The sequence below is a fragment of the Mytilus trossulus genome, chromosome 10 (assembly GCF_036588685.1).
Source record: "Mytilus trossulus isolate FHL-02 chromosome 10, PNRI_Mtr1.1.1.hap1, whole genome shotgun sequence".
Classification (NCBI taxonomy): Eukaryota; Metazoa; Mollusca; class Bivalvia; order Mytilida; family Mytilidae; genus Mytilus; species Mytilus trossulus.
In genome coordinates this window covers 33,972,756-33,988,529 of record NC_086382.1, presented here as the reverse complement: position 1 = coordinate 33,988,529, position 15,774 = coordinate 33,972,756, and the positions used below count along the sequence as shown (strand labels likewise).

The 15,774-nt window shown below is 31.4% G+C and overlaps 1 protein-coding gene and 1 pseudogene across 1 annotated transcript; one reads left to right on the top strand and one right to left on the bottom strand.

Annotated features, from left to right (window-relative positions):
• Positions 1-6,367: 6,367 nt before the first annotated feature.
• On the bottom strand, positions 6,368-7,130 carry LOC134687843 (uncharacterized; annotated as a pseudogene).
• A 3,816-nt stretch (positions 7,131-10,946) lies between these two features.
• Positions 10,947-15,389, top strand: LOC134687842 (uncharacterized). Its single transcript, XM_063548301.1, has 2 exons — positions 10,947-11,962; positions 15,298-15,389. The coding sequence occupies exons 1-2, from the start codon at positions 11,152-11,154 to the stop codon at positions 15,387-15,389; spliced, it is 903 nt and encodes a 300-aa protein (XP_063404371.1). The 5' UTR covers positions 10,947-11,151.
• Positions 15,390-15,774: the final 385 nt, after the last annotated feature.

Here is a 15,774-nt window from a genome sequence, read left to right as displayed (position 1 = left end):
AAAATTCATTGATTACAAAAAAAAAGAAAATGTGGTATGATTGCCATGTTGAGACAACTCTCCACAAGAGACCAATATGACACAGATAGTAACAACTATAGTTTACCATACGACCTTCAACAACGAGCAAAGCCCATACCACATATTCAGCTTTAAAAGACCCCGAACTGACAATGTAAAACAATTCAAACCAGAAAACTAGCGGCCTTATTTATGTACAAAAAAAATGAACGAAAAACAAATATGTAACACATAAACAAACAAGAACCACTGAATTACAGGCTCGATCTTACTTGAATGTTCATAACATACTTAATGTATGTTCATTGATAGAAAACCAAAAAATGGGAATATTGGAAATAAAGGAGGAGGGATAAAAAAAAAAGCATTTTCCTGTCCCCAATAACCTATGACTTATCATATGATACTTTTGCTGAAATTCTCCAGTCATTCAATATTTTACAAAATTCTTCAAACAACACTTAACACACTTTAAACTACGCTATGAATGCCCGCGATTTCGCGGGTGTGTTATAGTATGATTTAACAAAACACAAGTACTTTTTAATCTTTGAATAAGTACATTGTTCTCCGTTGAACTTTATTATCAGTTTAATATTATGTGTTTAGCTATTCAACTGGATAAACATTGGCTTTAACAGGATTTAGGGTCGATAATAAAATACAAAATTCAATTTGTATACGTCATTTTCCGTAATGGTATTTATTTCAATCCGGATAAGTTCTGTTATCATATACTAAGACTAAATAACATATGATTTTTACCATATGATAATAGCATTAAATTAAAGTATTTTCCATATTTTTCGAATTGGTGCTTAGCGGGCTGATATGAAAAGTTTATCACATGCTTGGATTGTTATCACATGCCTTTCCGTAACGTTATCACATGGCATTCCGGTGATACTCGGCAAATTCCGGAAAATACACCTCAATGCTACGTTTTCAGTGAAAAACATTTAGGAGATAACTGTATTGTATTTTAAGCTCCGACGGCATCAATTGGGGATTTGATGGTCGCAAAATAAGTTTACTGGCGACGCGTTAGCGGAGACAGTAAACGGGTATTTGCGACCATCAAATCCCCAATTGATGCCGTCGGAGCTTAAAATACAATATTGTTATCTCCATTCTAATGAAACTGACAGAAAACAATGTTAAAACATGTATTTAAAATCTGTCATATGCCGTCTGCGCTTGCGCGTAGGTCCCATAGCATCAATTGTCAATTGATGCCATGTAAGAAAGTGACGTTATCCAATCAAAATGAACGTTACAAACGTTGTTGCATTAGAATACAAAGTAGTGTACAAAACAATGTTTTGAATACTGGAAAGTATATTGTGTAACATATTTAGATTAAATTAAAAAAATAAAAAAATATATTAAATAAATGCATTTTAAAAGTTTTTCTGAAACATAAGTTAGAAAGCTACTTTAAAAAGTTGACTTTTCCAAACAATGTTCATTATATATATTGTTGTATTATTTTTTTGTCGATTCGTCCATATAAAGATGTGTTTTTTTCTCTCTCTCTGTTGAGGCATATGATAGAAAGATTTCATATTGAATGTATCAAATTTTGGGTCCGACGTCCGTGAACATTTTACTCTTTCAACCTCTTTTCGGGAACCACGTAAAAGTATCAATATATGAATCTGTTATTTTTCTCTACTGTTGAAGCATATGATAAAAAGATCATAACATGTCATTTTTCATATCGCATGTATTATCAGCCCTCGGCTCTTGGGCTGATATTGAACCTAGGGCTGATAACACATGCGATATGAAAAATGCCATGTAATAATCTGATATTATCACACAACTGTTTTATCCTGTTGAAGTTATTTGGGGTCCTGTGTATAAACAACATATGTTGCATACAACTTTCGAAAGAGACATGTTTAAACCATTTCAAACAAATCATTTTTATACGACCGCAAATTTTGAAAAAATTTTCGTCGTATATTGCTATCACGTTGGCGTCGTCGTCGTCGTCGTCGTCGTCGTCGTCGTCGTCGTCGTCGTCGTCGTCGTCGTCGTCCGAATACTTTTAGTTTTCGCACTCTAACTTTAGTAAAAGTGAATAGAAATCTATGAAATTTTAATACAAGGTTTATGACCATAAAAGGAAGGTTGGTATTGATTTTGGGAGTTTTGGTCCCAACATTTTAGGAATAAGGGGCCAAAAAGGGCCCAAATAAGCATTTTCTTGGTTTTCGCACTATAACTTTAGTTTAAGTTAATAGAAATCTATGAAATTTTGACACAAGGTTGATGACCACAAAAGAAAGGTTGGGATTGATTTTGGGAGTTTTGGTTTCAACAGTTTAGGAATTAGGGGCCAAAAAAGGGCCCAAATAAGCATTATTCTGGGTTTTCGCACAATAACTTTAGTTTAAGTAAATAGAAATCAATGAAATTTAAACATAATGTTCATGACCACAAAAGGAAGATTGGTACTGATTTTGGGAGTTTAGGTCCCAACAGTTTAGGAATTAGGGGCCAAAAAGGGACCCAAATAAGCATTTTTCTTGGTTTTCACACAATAACGTTAGTATAATTAAATAGAAATCTATGAAATTTAAACACAAGGTTAATGACCATAAAAGGAAAGTTGGTATTGATTTTGGGAGTTTTGGTCCCAACAGTTTAGGAAAAAGGGGCCCAAAGGGTCCAAAATTAAACTTTGTTTGATTTCATCAAGAATTGAATAAATAGGGTTCTTTGATATGCCAAATCTAACTGTGTATGTAGATTCTTAACTTTTGGTCCCGTTTTCAAATTGGTCTACATTAAGGTCCAAAGGGTCCAAAATTAAACTTAGTTTGATTTTAACAAAAATTGAATCCTTGGGGTTCTTTGATATGCTGAATCTAAAAATGAACTTAGATTTTTTATTATTGGCCCAGTTTTCAAGTTGGCCCAAATCGGGGTCCAAAATTAAACTTTTTTGATTTCATCAAAAATTGAATAAATGGGGTTCTTTGATATGGCAAATCTAACTGAGTATGTAGATTCTTCATTTTTGGTCCCGTTTTCAAATTGGCCTACATTAAGGTCCAAAGAGTCCAAAATTAAACTAAGTTTGATTTTAACAAAAATTAAATTCTTGGGCCTCTTTCATATGCTGAATCTAAACATGTACTTAGATTTTTGATTATGGGCCCAGTTTTTAAGTTGGTCCAAATCAGGATCTAAAATTATTATATTAAGTATTGTGGAATAGCAAGTCTTTTCAATTGCACAGTATTGTGCAATGGCAAGAAATATCTTATTTCACAATATTGTGAAATAGCAAATTTTTTTTTAATTAGAGTTATCTTTCTTTGTCCAAAAAAGTAAGCAAGAAATATCTTATTGCATGATTTTTTTTTAATTGGAGTTATCTTTCTTTGTCCAGAATCAACTTAAATCTTTGTTATATACAATATACAATGTATATTCACTTTTTACTACCAACTGATAAATTTAAATAATCTTTACCATTCAGTGATAACAAGCAGTTTTTTTACATTTTATTATGCAGTTTATTTTATGATGTATTTAAATGAGTAGTTATTGTTGCAAACTCCATTAGAATATTTTAATTGAGATTAGTTTTGGAATAAGGGAAAGGGGGATGTGATTACAAAATTGGGTTCAATTTTTCTCATTTGAAATTTCATAAATAAAAAGAAAATTTCTTCAAACATTTTTTTGAGAGGATTAATATTGAACAGCATAGTGAATTGCTAACAAAAAATTTAAGTTCATTAGAACACATTCATTCTGTGTCAGAAACCTATGCTGTGTCAACTATTTAATCACAATCCAAATTTAGAGCTGAATCCAGCTTGAATGTTGTGTCCATGCTTGCCCCAACCGTTCAGGGTTCAACCTCTGCGGTCGTATAAAGCTACGCCCTGCGAAGCATCTGGTTCTGATTTTAATTTGTGTTTTAAAAAAGTGAAACTATCAAAGTTTTTTTTACCCTCGGCTCATTTCTGTTAACCTTTTTTTTTGGCGACACTTGACCAAAAAGAGAGTTGTCTATGTGACTGATTTTCTTAATTGGAAATTAGCAATAAGGTTTCCTTCTGCAATAGCCAATTGCAACAGACTTTTGACATCGTCATGGATGATAACTGTCACACATGAGGTATTTTTATATATCGATTGATATAAGTTGGATTTGCTTTTTTTATGTTCTAAATCGCCAAGCTTAACCGAACATAGATTATTTAGTCAATAAAACTCAATACATGTATACTTTAGGAATGAGCTCTCCTTGTGAGTATCACACTTTTTTCTTCAAATATAAAAACCATTTCATATATTCATATTCATTTTCATATTTCAATATTCAATCAAATGTTCATCTGCATCTAATAACTCATTCCAGAAAATCACACAAATTTCATCAATACAACAAAGGGTGTATCGGAACTCCGTTCAACTAAAAATCAAAATCAACAACAATCGAATGAATGAATGATCTTTATTCTCATAAACCAAATACATAGTTACAGAGAAGATATTACAATAATATATATTACATATAAAATAACTTAAAGATATAGCATGTGTAAAACACAAATTAATATGATAAATATTTACACAAATGATAAATAAACATATACTTGTATTAACCAGGAGGATAGACTTTGACATAAATAGATTTAATAAATCTACAAAATTTCATAAGCTCAACAATATTTTGGGTTGATCATACTTGTTTGAATTTGATAACACTTATATTTTTATTACAATATTGTGGTAAGTATTTGCATCTTTCATCTTTGAAATAATTAAATGACATGCTATAATGGTATTCATCACCAATGTCAGGTGAGGCGTACAGGTGACACAATCTTTCAGATCTTCGGATGTTGCGCCACCTTCCCACTATTCTATTACCAATGTTATTTGAAATCATCGGGCGGAGCTTAAGTTGTAATTTGCATAATGAAAGTCTATTTGAAGATGTGTATGATAAGGATGAATGCCGTTAAAATTATTACTGATTTATAATCACCGATCAGTGTTTTGGAATGAATTTACAAAAGAATGACTGGGTTCTTCATTGATGAGTTCATACTAAAACACATATCTATAGATGGACTGGTTTATTATGAGCGAACCGGTTATACTCCGCCAAGTCAAGTGAAATAAATCGAGTTATATATGCTGCACATATGCACCTAAAGCTACATTACTTGCATCTGAATATACCTTTATTCTCGGTTAAAAAAGCATTCAATAAACGCTTCTCATTAAGCGCCAACAAATTTTCCTGCCAAAATTTTAATTCGGCTAATACACATTGTTCATATACTAAATATAGTTTTGAATCCCATGTTTTTCTGTTTTCTATCGCGAAATATATAATATATACCTCGTCATTAAATTTGTGACATTACCTATAACTGGCGACATCGATATAATTCTTCCGGCAAATTGAGCCAGCATACGTGCGTTCAAATTTGTAAATGATTTTAGTATAATATCAAAAGAATCTTTAGTGTCATTTAGACTGCGCTCTGGCACCTTTAAAGTAATTTTTGAATCCCAAATCAATCTTAACCATTCTAAACGTTGTACTGATTCAAAAATAGATTTTTCTTCATTGGCAATAAATGCAGTCAGTTTAAGTGAAGACTTTACAAATTCAGAAGTATCTTTACTATTTTTATAACTTTCATTATTTGCCTAATCCTTTGTCCAGATAAAGAAAGGGGCGCTACTTAAGCCACAAAAGTTAATACAGAAAAGCAGTAAAACTTGTTATTCCAGGAAAAAAACTACATATGATTGTTGTTCTTTTACAGATTTCCAAATGAAATTATCCTGATTAAAAATCAAACTTAATTAGAAAATTATCTTTTTGGGCGAATTCCATTGCAATTTTCCAATCTTCAAATTTTTACCTTTGTTTTTCAAAAAAATAGAAATCCAATTCACTTAACTCTAAAATCAAGCGCTTTTTACCAGTATTTTGTGTAGCAAGACTGAGAGGATTAACAACAAATGGTTTAAATGGTGTTTCTTGAATACAGTCATTGCTAATTAGCTCAGTTACCGCTTCATTTACACACAAACTATTTTTAAGGCAGATTTATTATTCCGAAATTTCATTGGAGGGTGTTGTTTCATAAAAGGAATTATATAACCCTTTTCAATGGTGTTTGTCCAGCACATTTTTGGTAGCCCCAAAGTGTTTCCAAAACTCTATATGTTTGAATAAGCTTGATTTTACTCCTTTAGCGATTTTTGAAAAATCTATATTATCAAAATATTTTACACGTTGAAAGAGAACGTTTATGGGACCAAATAACATTAAATTGTCAACAAAAGGAATATATACTCATCTTATATCTTTTTCTTTTGAAAAGGTTCCAAAGGTTGGTTCGTTTGCAGCTTTCGTGCAGTTCCTCTTGAAGTGGTTAGTTTGATGACACTCGCAACAGGTGTCGTACGAGGTCGCCTCGCTGCGACAAAACTTCGGAAAGGGCTGCAGAGTAGCGTTTAAGGCTGATAATAACTGTTACTAGTATCAGTAGAGTTAGAAGGTCTCGAAATAGTGGCTGACGGTTTTGAGTACGGTTTTCCACGGGTTTTCTTTTCTTTGAATGTCTTGAGGGCTCTGCTTTCTACTTGGCGCAAACATTTTTCTTCTTCTGAATCTGATGCCAGGTCATCACTTTAGTATTCTCGGACTGTGGACCAGCCTGCTGGCGACTTGTCGGCAATCCGAATCAATTTACTCCTCCTGTTGACACTTAGAATAAGGCCCGAGAGCAAATGTGTGCTTACGGAATCTTCGGAAGTTTCTCCAATTCGGAAACAATATCTGAGTTGAAGGAATATTGTATCTGATTCCCCTCACCCTTAAGCTTAACGGACACTTATTTCTTGAGCTTCTTAGCTAGGGAGTCGATTAAGGAGACTAACTCGTTCTTCAGAGAAGAAATCTTACTGTCAAAATACGAAGTAAACAGTTCAAATATATGATCACTTATCTGTGGTTGTTGAAAAGTAGGTACATAACTAGACTTGGCACCTGAAGCATGTACTGGTGGCTCGTGCAATAGCAAAGTATCCTCGTCGTCTGAGTGGTGTTCGGTCATTATAACGAAACGAAAGTATGCTACCGCATGAAAAGCAGAACGTCGAATAACTGGTTATAAAATATATATTATTTATAATAAGATTCTGCACGAGAATTACGATCCTTTCCTCATACAAACAACAAACAGGTAAGATACCTGCATTGCGACACACAATAGCCAATCCAATCATACAATTACAACCCAGAGGTGGTGTTCCCAAAGCTATCTTAGGATTAGGACGTGTCCTAAGTCTATCTTATGACAAGTCTTTGTCCTAAGTCGTGTTCTCGAAACTCTCTTAACTTATGATATATCTCATTTTTCGTCCTAACTTTAGGACACCCAATAAGGTGTCTTAAGAGTATCATATCTTCATCTTAGTGTAATAAAATTTGGATTTCGCTTTTTGTTCATTATTTAACGTGAAAATGAACATGAAATGAAACGCACCATCGGTTATCAACTCGTATATAAAGAAATTGTGCATGATTTTAAACTTTGAACTTCGTGTTTCACGATACGATTACACTACAAATTTAATTCTCATTTCAAAACAAATTGTTTTCCAGTTTAAAGAACAATCTTTATTTATATAATTACATTGGTAATTTTGCATTTAATTCTGTACATGTTATCATAAAATTCGTAAACAATTTTATTAAATAATTTCACCATTAATAAATGTTTTATCAAAAAATATTTTGAACGATTTTTAATTTCGACTTATGATATGTTTGGGACGTCCTAACATAAGATTCGTCTGAGATAGCTTCGGGACACAACTTAAGAGTGTCCTAAGTTGATCTTAAGTCCATCCTAAAATTGGTCTAAGATGTGTCTTAGGACGATTTTTAGGATATTTTCGAGAACACCACCCCAGGTATGCAACCATGTGCTCATCATCACGTGTTGAACATAAACAAACAAACATGTGCTTTCGATACTATTCATAAATATATAGAGTGTGCGCTATTATACAACCTTGCGTTTAAAAACAATGTTTACTTTACTTGTTGAAAACATATACAAATAGACACGACTCTAGACGTGTGCATATATTAGCAGATTGTGCATATTGCAGATTAACAAAGCAAATAAACACGCATTAATAATTGATATTTTAATATCAAATTCATTTAATTTTGGATCCTCTATTCTCTTCAGAATATAAAGAAGAGAATATAAAGTACTAAATGATGGCCTTATTGCCGGCAATGCTATTTTTAGCAATTATCTCCTTAAAAGGAGTTTTTAATAAACTAATTATGGAAAAAATGCTGTTGTCTAATTGAAGCTTGATATCTATTTGTCATTTTAGCGCACTCAAATATATATGGTCCCTTGGCTTTTCTTAGTGAATTTTGTGGTTTTCACGATACCTTACGATTTCGCAGAAAATTTTCCCTAATTTTGATCAACATAAAAAAAATATTCCCTGCCCTTCATCATATAGATTTGTGCTTACATGAAACTTTATTTATAATGCTTTCCAGAAGAAAAATATATAAATGGTATACCAATCAATCACAGATAGCCATCTATTTTTATCTCTATGTCATGTTCCCTTCATAGAATGGCTGCGCCCGTGTATTTTTTTGGGGTACATTGTAACCTTCATCTTTGTACTTGCTTTATAAATATTTTGATATGAGCGCCACTGATGAGTCTTATATAGACGAAACGCGCGTCTGGCGCACTAAATTATAGTCCTGGTACCTTTGATGATTAAGGCAATAGCTGTTGCTGTAATTCAAACGCATCATAAAAAAACCAATTAGAATATATTGGTAATTTATTTCAAGATGGCGTGTATGTCGACTGAAACTGAAACTACGCACCGTGATGCGAGGCAAATAGACGTCACGATACTCCAAACTATTAAATTAAATTTACATAAATAATTAAAAAAGCAGGAAAGACAGTTCAAAAAGAGCTATTACAATAGCTATACCAAATTTCTTCAAAGTATCATACTATATAATATATAGTAGTTAAAATCTGAAATGTTGATCAAGTAGGAAAAAAAATCTTAGGTGTTTATCTCCAAATTGACTTGTTGGTGTCTTTAACGAAAAATGACGTTTGTTTGAGGTAAATCTATGTTTATGCGTTCAGAAGCGAATTGAGTTTGCAAAGCTGAGATTACCATTTTATTTAGCGATCTTTTAACTATACTAATAGACTCTTTAAAAACCAAATGACAGTAGACTTCAGCAATTTCTTATTTTGTCATTTGAGTAAATCAAGTATAGGAGAAATTTTTCCATATAAGTGTACGTCTATCAGAAGAAAATAACATAACAGCACAAACAAGACAAACCAAAGCTGACTTTGATTGGAGGGATTGTGTTTGATTTTTATATGATAAATCATAATCTTTGCATCAGTTTATTGATGTCGGGAGCTAGAATGTCAATAACTGCTAAAAGTCCTTAAAGTTAATTATTAATTTATGTATGTATATTATTTTTTTTGTCATTTTCCTTTTGTTACCTATTCTTAAATCTTACATGGGACTTCTTTTGAATTGAGTTTTACTGTGCGTATTGCAGGGTGTTTGTTAAATCTACATTGACTAGAGATACATGAATAGGGGAAATTTAAAATATCAAAAAAATGTCTAACCCCATCGCACTTTCACGCCTGTCACAAGTCAGGAACTTCTGGCCTATATTAGTCTTGTACGTTTTTCAATCTTACTATCATTAATATGTTTTGAAGTTAAGTATGACGTCCATTTTCACTTTACTAGAACATATTTTTGTTTAGAGGCCAGCTGAAGCTGTTAGATTTTCTCACTGCTTGAAGACCCATTGGGGGCCTTCGGTTGTTTCCTTTTTTTTTGCTCTATGATCCGGATGTTGTCTCTTTGACACTTTCCCCATTTCCATTCTAAATTCTATTTAACATACGTATTTTCTGATTGTGGTAATTTGTTACAAGAAAATAGCAATAGCATTTATCTTAAGCGCTATTTTCTCGATATTGGTGCACAACAGCAGTTGCAGCATTTGGAATTCACCTTAAGAAGTCACAACATGTGCTAGATCAAATGAATTACAAAGAAACGGCTAAGGCTAGGTTTACAAAATATTAAGCTAAGAATCTGGAAACATTCTAAATGCTGTGGAGAGACATCTTCATTGTGCCCGGTGCATTACCTTTGCGCGCAGTTTTTGATTATGTTTGCGCATATCTATTTTACATGTAAACGCAGGTAAAAAGAAAGGTAACATAAATAAAAATAATATAAATATGACTATAATTTGTTCATTTTCCTAATAAATGTAACTATAAATTATTAATTTAAAAATATTTGTTAAATTCAAATTATATAGAATTTTAATTTCCAAAGGCGCGCAAACGTTATGTGCCCATTGTGCCAATTATCTGAACAAAGGCCTAACGTATATAATTGTCGATTGATGAGTTTGACTATCCCTCTGGTATCTTTTGTTCCTCTTTTATCGACACAAAGCACAAAATACTAACATAAAGATTAAAGTAACGCAAAGTCCATATCTTAGAGTACTTGCAGTTAACATTGAACATGTTGAAGAACAATATTTCATAGTTTCATATGTTAAGATTGCACATTTGATATCTCCTTTCAAACCGAAAAATTGTTTGCATTTTGATAAGAAGTGACAGATTGCATTATACATATTAATTGTATATCTTTATATCGTGTTATTAAATTCCAAATATATTTATTTATTCCGGGCAACACAATTGTGTCTGCATTTATCATTCTCTGTCCAAAGAAGCATTTCAGCAAACATTTCTTATGGGTTAGCAACTTTAAAAACTTACTTTGTTAATAGATCCCGTATCTGGACAGATTACCTGGTCATATAAAGGAGGGCTTAAATGAAGAAATTGTTTCAAAGTGTGATTAATGAAGAAAAGTCATGTTATAAGTTGAAATTTGTTGATAAAAAGCCAAAGCTGTTAAATTCATGTAAAGGTAGTGTCTCCGTTGTGACTCACTTACAGTGGAAACACAAAAAACCTGCAACAAAATAAACTTTCAAATACTATGTATTCCAGCAAAATTTCAGTGATTTTGTTATTTTCTATTTTAACATTTTCAACGAATATCGACGGATTTCTCCTTGAACCGGACCAAACATCGAATCCTGGAGTAAATAATCAATGTATTTCGATGGATACATGTATGTATATAGCGGAAAAGAAGGAATTAAGAAACCAGATGTATCAGTTTCAAATCGAAAACGAAAAAAGTTTACAAATACTGACAAATCAGATACAACATAAGTTTTCTGCTATGGATGACAAACTACAAAAATATACGACACCTAATGTTACAATAGAACATGAGACGTTAGAGCAGAAATATCGTGAATTGGAATTAAACTTTACTTTACTCCAGCAAAACAATCGATTGCTACAAGGCAGCTACGTTAACCAAAAAGAAGAACTGGCATTATTGAAAAACACAACATACGAGGTACTCAAAGAACTGTCCGAACTGAAGCAGATGAAAAGTGTTGCGCAAGTTTTAGACTTGCATGATGTGCAAAGCGAAATTCAATCACTTAAACAAAAATCTAATGCAATGATGATTAATCAGAATGCTAGAAGCCAGGACTTTCTTGCTTTATATAATATGACTCGAATAGTGGAAAACAATGTTAATCAAATGAGAAAAAACTTTACAACTCAGATTATAAGTCAGGGAATTATACTAAACGCAATAACAGCAAGAAATTTAAATAATTTAAGCAAAAGATTTCATGACATTGAATCGAAGCAAAATATTTCTTTCGTTAATGTCGCATCAAAAATTACTAGGCTCGAAGGAAAAGTTTCAAACAACAGCCGACAAGGTAATTCTTACTTTTAAAAACAATATAAAAGCATCGGTTATTTTGAAACGACCTGTCTATCAACATGTGATATTTGAAATCGGAAAGCCTTTCAGGGCCATGTTAGTCTACTTTTTACAATTTGATATAACAAAATTGTAAATTTAATATAACAATTTATTAATTTGATATCACAAATTATTAAATTGATATAACAAATTATAAATTTGATACTAAAAATTATCACTTTGATATAACAGATTTTCGATTTTGATATTACTTATTATCTATTAGTTATAACAGATTATCAATTTGATATAACAGGTTATCAATTTGACAGAACAGATTATAATTATTTGATATAAGAATTTATGAATTTGATATAACGATTTTAAATTAAAAATGTTTGATATAACAAAAAAAGATATGTCAAATGACTTATGACTTACGCTTAAACTGTTTAAAGATATAGACCTTAATGTTTTTTTCTACATTGCACATGATCTGAATTCCTTCTTCTATATTTCCTAGTTTATTAAGGTACTCCGATTATACTCGTGTGTTCTTTTTAAAAGAAATGGAAAGTCCACAATCATTCAAAATCTCACGTATTTGTCTTTATTTTAATAAAATAAATCCAAATAAAAAAATATATGTTGAAACAAATATACTTAGGACAAATGCAGTGATGAATTAAAGAATGTTTAATGAATTCTTTCATAGATAAAGGAAGATGTGGTATGAGTGCAAATGAGGCAACTTTCCATCCAATAACAATTTATAAACGTAAAACCTTATAGGTCAAGGTACGGCCTTCAACACGGAGCCTTGGCGCACACCGAACAACAAGCTAAAAGTGCTCCAAAAATTACTAGTGTAAAACCATCCAAACGGGAAAACCAACGGTCTAATCTATATAAAAAACGAAAAACAAAAAACACGTATAAATTACATAAACAACTGTACATCAGATTCTGGGATTAATGCCAGGTTTTTTTTTAAGAAGGAAAATCATCCTTTATCTTTGCATGTTCATATGTTGCTTATAACACCAACATATCACTAGAACTCTTCGTATGAATATGAATTGATCAAATAGACCCCCCTTTTCTCTCTTATATTTGTTCCCACTAATAAGGCACCAGGTCCCATATGCGAAATTGAGAAACAAGTCCCTAAAATTGTCTCAAATAAAGGGAAAGGCGGAGAAGGATTGGTTATAGAATCATTTAACCTGTAAATTGAGTTTTGAAAATCCATTATATATTTGTTACTGGACGTCAGATGAACAATCAATTAATACACGAAATGCGCCAGTTCGGGTTAGGCAACTTTTAATTAATCAAATTTATGATAAAATAACACTATTTGTAGAGAAATATACAATTTGTTATATCAACTTGATAATTTGTTATATAAAATTGAGAATTTGTTATATCAAATTGATAATTTGTTATATCAAATTGATAATTTGTTATATCAAATAAATAATTTGTTTTATAAAATTAATAATTTGTTATATAAAATTAATCATTTGTTATATGAAATTAATAATCCATTATATCAAATAGATAATTTGTTTTATCTAAATCGAGAATCTGTTATATCAAATTAATAATTTGTTATATCAAATTTATTATTTGTTTTATCAAATTAATAATTTGTTATATCAAATTTATTATTTGTTTTATCAAATTAATAATTTGTTATATAAAAATTTATTATTTGATATAACAAATTAATTATTTGTTATATCAAATTAATAATTTGTTATATCAAATTAATAATTTGTTATATCAAACAAATGATTTGTTATATCAAATTTATAATTATCAAATTGTAAAAAGTAGACTAGCATGGCCCTAAAAGGATTCCGTAGAAGACAAATCAATGGGCAATGTATGTTGAAAAACATGAAACATGCAGAGATAAACCAATCATACTAACACTGTCGGCATTGATTGAAAGTAAAATATGAAATATTAATATTTTTAGCTTATCTATTTGAATGATTTTTTTTCATTAGAAACTTGCATTTTATCATAATTTTATTATAAATACAAATAAAGACATATTTTTATTTTTTCGGTGTTACGAAGATAAAAAATCTGACATTCTATGTAATCCGGGTGCGGAATTTTTTTCGTTACATTGAAGACCTGTTGGTGACGTTCTGCTGTTGTTTCTTCTATGGTCGGGTTGTTGTCTTTTTGATACATTCCCCATTTCCATTCTCAATTTTAATTTTAATTAGAACACACCCAGGATATCACGGGTCCGTGACTGAATTAAAGTATATAACTATGCGCAAGCCTTATTTTAGTATTAGTATTGTCATCTGATAAAGTCATGCCGATTATAAGATGCACAGTTTTCTCTGCTTTCAAATCTTTCTGTTTGAAACCGTCGAACTGGAACTTATCAAATATCGGTAATATTAATTATTTGGAAAACAAAAGGTCCAGGAATGGAGTATGTTTTTAATCAACATCATCGTCCTATATTAGTTATAAATGAAGTTGAATTCTTTAAATTCCCTGTTTGATGTCATGCCCACTAACAAATTAAAAACTGTACCTATACGCCTTATTTTTAGTCCGGATTTTTAGTATTCATATTATCATAGAAAGTCGTACTGATTCAAATACTACAATAGGTAACAATTTGTCAATTTAGTAGTGTCAACCCTGTTGTTATGACTCGTGTATATAGCATATTAATCCTGAATACACCGTTTGGTGGTGCGCCTGTCAGATGCGGAACGTACAGATAAGGTAATAGGTAACAGGTGAATATACTATTGGTATCGGTATCGGACTCGACCCGGAACTTCTTAATTATTGGCAACATTAATTACGTGGAAAACAAAAGGGCCTGGAGTGGTGTAATTTTTAATCTACACCTTTGTACTATATTAGTTATGTATAAAGTTGAATTCTGTGATTCGTCGTTTTTACGTGATGACGGCTGACAAACTGGACCTCGTAATTTTAGTATTATAGATATATTTATTTATTCATTTTTTAAATTCATTTTTTAAATTTCTTTATCAAGCTGTTATGACTGTAAAAGACAGTTTTGAAAATGTGCTGCTCTCTTGAGTATTCTAGTACATAACCATTTTTTAATTTCCTGTCTACTATATTTACTATTAAGTGCCATATTGTAACAATACGAAAAAAATCAAAAATCACTTAATCATTTTTGGTAAGAGACTCTTACAAACGTGCAGCGATTGTAAAATGTAAAACTTCAAATGATAGTATCTTTTGCTGATAAAAAATACTGGAAAACGTATACAATATTATTTATACCTTTATCAAAAGATTTGCATGAATATCTTATTTTATTTTCAGTGGCAGTAACTGCTTGTGCATCAGCATATGGAACGTTTTCTGACAATGTATTAAAATTTCAAACCGTGAAATTAGAAAAAGGAATAAGTTAGTTGATAAGTGTGTATATTTTACAATGGTCAAAGTTGTTTTGCATATTCCGTTAAATCCTTGTGCCAATATAGATCAGCAGGCCAAGGTTGACTGTTTCTTGCAATTTAAATACAAACAAAAAATACACTTTGCTCCTTGTATATGTAGCTGTCGATACGGACGGGTATAAGACGGACGACATGTTGTGGCAAGCGTTGGATTTGGTAGAAGAGAATAAGATACGGCAATATTATAACCCAAAGTACTAACCTTAATCAGTTTAGTAAAGGTAATCGTTACTGTATTTTATATCTTACGGTTTGATAAAAGACCCACCCCTTTTATTCTCGAGAATAAACAAACATTCATACTAAGACATGCTAAGGGATAGGTGTGTCTGCAGTA